The 5,840-nt window shown below is 50.6% G+C and overlaps 1 protein-coding gene across 1 annotated transcript; it reads right to left on the minus strand.

The window, feature by feature from the left end:
• Positions 1-3,698: 3,698 nt before the first annotated feature.
• On the minus strand, positions 3,699-4,634 carry LOC119715820 (olfactory receptor 14C36-like). The gene has a single exon (XM_038174211.2). It carries the CDS (start codon positions 4,632-4,634, stop codon positions 3,699-3,701), a length of 936 nt encoding a protein of 311 aa, XP_038030139.2.
• Positions 4,635-5,840: the final 1,206 nt, after the last annotated feature.

The following is a 5,840-nucleotide window of genomic DNA, read 5'->3' on the forward strand; positions in this document are numbered from 1 at the left end:
TAGCAAGAGGAGAATGATGCTCAAAACTGAAATGCAGCAAAAATTAGCCTTTAAAACAAGAAAATATTTTTTATTAGCTGCTTTTTGAAATCTTCTTTGACTACATCATGCAAGCTCTGTAATTAGCTACACAAGGCGTGAAGGATTGAAGACAACTATCAAAGAGATGTTAGGAGTTTCTGCATTTTAATGACTTCCATTTGGATTTTGTTACTGAGTCTATGAAGCTGAGGTACTGAGAGGACAATGATGTAACTGCTAGAGAAAGTAAAGTCAGAAGGAAAAGTTGAGGTGACTTGGAGTATTAATGGGCCCCACTGAGGGCTGTTACTAACAAAGCCTCTCCAGGGACTTGTTAAGGCAGATAACTGGAGGCCATGGTTACAGACAGGCAAAGCACTGTGCTGAGAAAAGTCTTGGTTCGTTTTGGTGAAACAGAAGAGCCAAGGCCTGACCCCAGCCAATGGAAGGGGAGATCCTGCACCCCCATGTCTGGCTCAAGGCTCTTCTTGGGGTCTGTGGGATGTGGTGGGTAGTGTGATGCTACTAGAAGAACTTCATTAAAATGGACACCTCCACAGCCCTGCACAGTGTTGCAAGGAAGCAATGCCAACACTCAGCATGCCAAGCAGGTGCCTTCTGCTGGCCTAGCAGGGCCACTGCCAGATGTCAGCCCAAAAGTGCGGATCCCAGGTCTATGTCAAGGGTGACCTGCCACCTCCAGACACAAGTGACCTCACAGTCCCTTTCTGTGACACGTTCCTGCTGCTGCCCTATCAAGTGCAGAGACAGAAGTGACCTCACAATCACTGCCACAGTCACATTCCTCGTGCTGGGGCAGGAGATGATGAGGCAGAGCTGAGCTCTTCAGAGCATCCCCACCCATCTCCTCCTTGTGGCCCACAAGCTGATCAGCTCAGGGTGAGCAAAAGAGTAAAGGTAAAGGAAAGGGTCTATGGGCTGGGTTTTGGCTTCAAGGGATACTTTGAGGTCAGGCATAAGAGTAGTGGATTCCTTTCAGGGTGTGGAGTAGCATTTATTTTGGGAATTAATGTCACTGGTTAAAATAGGGGAATGACTGTTTTAAGCCATCGTTACAGCAGAATCAACATTGCCTAAATGTTCGAACCTCACAGAAATCACTAATTTCTGCTAGCCAAACTCCTTTATACTCCCTAAAATCTCACATCTCTCCTGGCCAGGCATTTCCTGGAATTCCCCATATCAGTCAATTTTGTAGGGGCAACTTTCTGATGGCTTTCATGATCTCAGAGTGTCTGTCTCATATCTGTTGCCTACTCCTTTCTTGAGACTGACGTGGCCTCTAAGTAAGGATGGAAAATAACCCAAAGCTGTAGGTGAACCCTGCACAATGTGCCCAGCAGCTCTTTTACCACCCCAAAATTTTGTTTTCTGCAACAAAGTTTCGGATATGGAATGCCTTCTTTGCACCCAGGGTACCTTTTTCCAAACCCTCATGCATGGTTCACTTTGTCCCAAGCGTCTTGGAGGCAGTGGCCCACTCTGTGTAGAAAACTGAAGTCCTAAAGGATGACTTGGCAAAAGCTGACACCTCTGACATGACAACCCCTATCCAAGACCTCTTCCACTATGGGGCCTACCAGGTACTTAGAAAGAGCCGATCTCAGAAACTACATGCACAGCAAGTGCCTTCTGCTGCCCTACCATGGACACTGGCAGATGTGAGCCTAAAGGCACAGATCCCAGCCAGGAGTCAAGGGTGACCTGTCAGCTACTTCAGAAAGAGCTCAACTCACAGGCCATTTAACAACCATTTGCTTCCTGCTGGACTTAGTGTTTCTGATGCACCACTGAGCTTATAATTCCACACCTACAAAACACCCCCTTTTTGGGCCAGGATCTGCCTAGGCAGAGGTGATCTGGTTGTGATCCTCCAAGCTCATGGCACACCTGCTGGGCTCCCAGCCTCTCTGACACTCAGGAGTCAGTTCTGTGCCAGTCCTGGGAGGTGCTAGGGCAGGAGGGACCTTGCAGGCAGGCAGTGTTCCAGCCCTGTGCCTGTTGGCGGTCTCTCAGCTCCCTGTGCACAGTGAAGATCACACTCAGGTCCAGAATCCTGAAGCCAGCCTAGAAGACACTCAGGGGAAGCACCCTCCCAGCCCCAGCCTGAACCCCAGCCCCAGCTGGCGGTGCTGCTCTGTAGAGCGAGGGGGCTCTGGTGCCCAGGGCATGGGGGCATTCTGCAGGGCTGTGCTGGGCAGGCTGGGAGGCAGACCCAGCTCATGGGGTCACTGCCATTGCCCCAGGGCTGCAAGGAATCACTTGCCGGGCTCCTCTGCTGGGGCTGCTGTGTGCCCTGGGGCTGCAGAGCTCTCCTCTGCCTGCTCACACCAGATTGAGCACTTCAGCTCTGGTCAGTCCACCTCGGAGGAGATCCCCCCTTAGGTGGGAAGTGCTGCAGTGGAGGCCAGCTGTGCCACTGCCGTGCAAACTGCCTGTCCCTGCCTGCAGTCCCAACACAGCCCCACAGCAGCACTGGCACCAAGCTCCAGGAGCAGCCGGGCCTGAGCCCACCAGCAGGGCTCAGCAGGACAGGGCAACAGTGGCAAGAGAGCAGCTCTGCATGCCCCAAGTGCTGGTGCTCCCTGGCCATACTGGTGGGATAAGGACTCTTTTCCTCTGCACCCCTGCACACGGGCACTGCCCCTGCAGAGCCAGACCAGGTCTCAGAGGAAGGACGTCAGACCAGGCAGTGCAAGCTACTTCCTTAAGGTTAAATTCACAGAGAGCATTGGTTCACATGCAGAGTCTATAAGCTATATTCAACAGACATATCCGTATCATTTTAATGGGTGTTCATTAGCTGAATTAATGTAATAAGAATATGCACAAATACAACAAGAAAGAAAACAAAACAAAACAGGTATACTAGTATTCCGCCAATTATTGACATTACATGTCATGTGCAGAAGCAGATCAGAAATTTATTACATCCAAGACACATCTCACCATCAATTTCCACAAGGCATGCTTGAGCTCCTGGCTCCTCAAGCTACAGATGAGGACGTGCTCCGCTGGAGGCACCACTGAGTACAGAACTGCCACGACCAGGTCCAGGGGATGGGGAGGAGACTGAGGGAGATTCAGGCAGGCAACCATGACAGGCCTGAGGGAGATGGACACCATGGCCGAGGGAGGGAGGCATGTGGAAAAGGCTTTATGCCAGCCCTGTTATAGCGACAACAGGACTGTCACGTAGATCCACAAGGTCTAATCCAAATACACAGCTCCTAACCGTGGCAGCTGGGCTCTTGGCCCTGAGCCCCTCCTTGATGCTATGGCTGCTTCCCCAGCTTGAGAGGAGATGGGAAGTGGATACTGAGACCAATGAAATTCCACTGACATCTTTATTGTCTTTCTCTACCAAGGAAGCCTGGTTCTTTATGTACATTAGATGATATAGTAAAAACTAGCACAAAATGTAACATTCTGAATGGTAAGAATGAGATTATTAAAAACAAAATGAAATATTGTTCAAATACTAAGAGAGAAAAATAATTTTTAAAATGTTGTATCATTTTCCCAAATACCCTTTGATTTCTCTTGTTTTTCTTATTAATGACAATGTTAGAATAACACCAGTAACAATAAAAATGATATGATATAATATGAATCAAAATATTTGCATATTATTAAGAATAGATCTTCTGAACACATCATGGATGTTTAAGAAGAATGTATGGAAACAGTTTCCTCACTGCATCCTTGAGCTCCTGGTTCCTCATGCTGTAGATGAGGGGGTTCACTGCTGGAGGCACCACTGAGTAGAGAAGTGCGACCACCAGGTCCAGGGATGGTGAGGAAATGAAGGGGGGCTTCAGGTAGGCAAACGCAGCAGTGCTGACCATCAGGGAGACCACAGCCAGGTGAGGGAGGCACGTGGAAAAGGCTTTGTGCCGGCCCTGAGAAGAGGGCATCCTCAGCACTGCCCTGAAGATCTGCATGTAGGAGAAAACAATGAAAACAAAACAACCAAAGCATGAAGAAAAACTAAACACAAGAGCCCCAACTTCCCTGAGGTAGCCATCTGAGCAGGAGAGCTTGAGGATCTGGGGGATTTCACAGAAGAACTGGTCCACAGCATTGCCTCGACAGAGGGGTAGGGAAAACGCATTGGCCGTCTGCAGGGCAGCATTGAGAAAGCCACTGCCCCAGGCAGCTGCTGCCATCTGGGCACAAGCTCTGCTGCCCAGGAGGCTCCCGTAGTGCAGGGGCTTGCAGATGGCAACGTAGCGGTCGTAGGCCATGACGGTGAGAAGATAAAATTCTGATGCAATCAAGAAGACAAACAAAAAGACCTGTGCAACACATCCTTGATAGGAGATGGTCCTGGTGTCCCAGAGGGCATTGGCCATGGCTTTGGGCAGAGTGGTGGAGATGCAGCCCAGGTCGAGGAGGGCGAGGTTGAGGAGGAAGAAGTACATGGGGGTGTGGAGGCGATGGTGGCAGGCTACGGCGCTGATGATGAGGCCATTGCCCAGGAGGGCAGCCAGGTAGATGCCCAGGAAGAGCGCGAAGTGCAGGAGCTGCAGCTCACGCGTGTCTCTGAATGCCAGCAGCAGGAACTCACTCACAGAGCTGAAGTTGGGCATTTGCTGACTCTGGACACAGTTGTCTGCTGAAGATGAGATGGCAGAGAAAAGTTATAACAGACTTCTCTCAGGAAAAGCTATTGCAAGTCTTAAAGCATGCTCTAGCCTGAACCTCTCTCTTTGCAGGAGAACCTTCCTGCAGCTGTCTTGCTTGAGCAAGATAGAATTTTCTTTTGTTATCTAGTAGTTATCCCTCTAATGGTTAGCATGATGAACATGGTCAGGGATTTCTCTGAGAAGAAAGTTGAGAGAGCTGGGAGTACTGAAGCTGCAGTAGAAGTGAAGATGGACAGAATATTCTCGTTTACACTTACCTTGTCAAGGGCTGTGCAGGTTTCTCCTGGAAGGCAGCTCTCAGCATCCTCCCACTGACAATTGCCCCCAAGCCCTTTCTCCTTCTCTCCTCTCCCCATGCCAGCTTCAGTCAGAGCCCCCAGCCCTGCTGCGCTGTGCAGAGGAGCTGCTCCTGGGCACAGCGCTGTCTCTGCTTCATGGGACTTTCTGAAATGTGTTTTCTCTGTCCCATGAGCCCGGCCCAGCTCAGCAGCACAGCACCAGCCCAAGGCACTGCAATCACCTCTCTGGGGGCTTGGCTGATGAGCCCACGAACCTCAGGCACTCAGAGACAATTGAAGACATCTCTCCAGAAGTGCAAGTCAGAGGCAAGTTTCCTGCAGTTTCCCCCTGAGGGCCAGCACTGACACAGCCTCCCTTGGAGCTCGTTAGAGCAGAACCCTGGAGGCAGTGAGGACAAGGAGACGAAGGCAATGTGAAGGTGACAGTGATGTGTAGGAAAAGTGGATGTGTGTCACCAAGCACAAGGGCCAGGCCTTGACCCCTGGTCTCTAGGAAGGGAAATCCTTTCCTTCGCACCTTGCTCAGGGCTCTTTGTGGGGCAGTAGGAGATGGGGATGTGCATGGCCAAGTGCAGGAGAATGGTACGAGCCCTGCCTGGTTCATGGGTGGGGGCGAGGAGGCAATGAGGCCCTGGTTCTTCAATGATCAGATGTCTCCTCATAGGCCTCAGTGACAGAGACAACAGCCATAGCCATGGACAGAAAGACCTGGGTCCTGCTGGGACTTGCCATAGCCCTTGCTCCTCTCCAAACCAGGATGGCCTAGAGAATCCCAGACCTGTACCTCTTTACTGGTTAGTTGTAGACACTTGTCCATGTGGTGTCACAGCAGACCTAAGCTGAGTCTGAT

This window comes from Anas platyrhynchos, chromosome 31, assembly GCF_047663525.1.
Source record: "Anas platyrhynchos isolate ZD024472 breed Pekin duck chromosome 31, IASCAAS_PekinDuck_T2T, whole genome shotgun sequence".
In the NCBI taxonomy this organism is placed as follows: domain Eukaryota; kingdom Metazoa; phylum Chordata; class Aves; order Anseriformes; family Anatidae; genus Anas; species Anas platyrhynchos.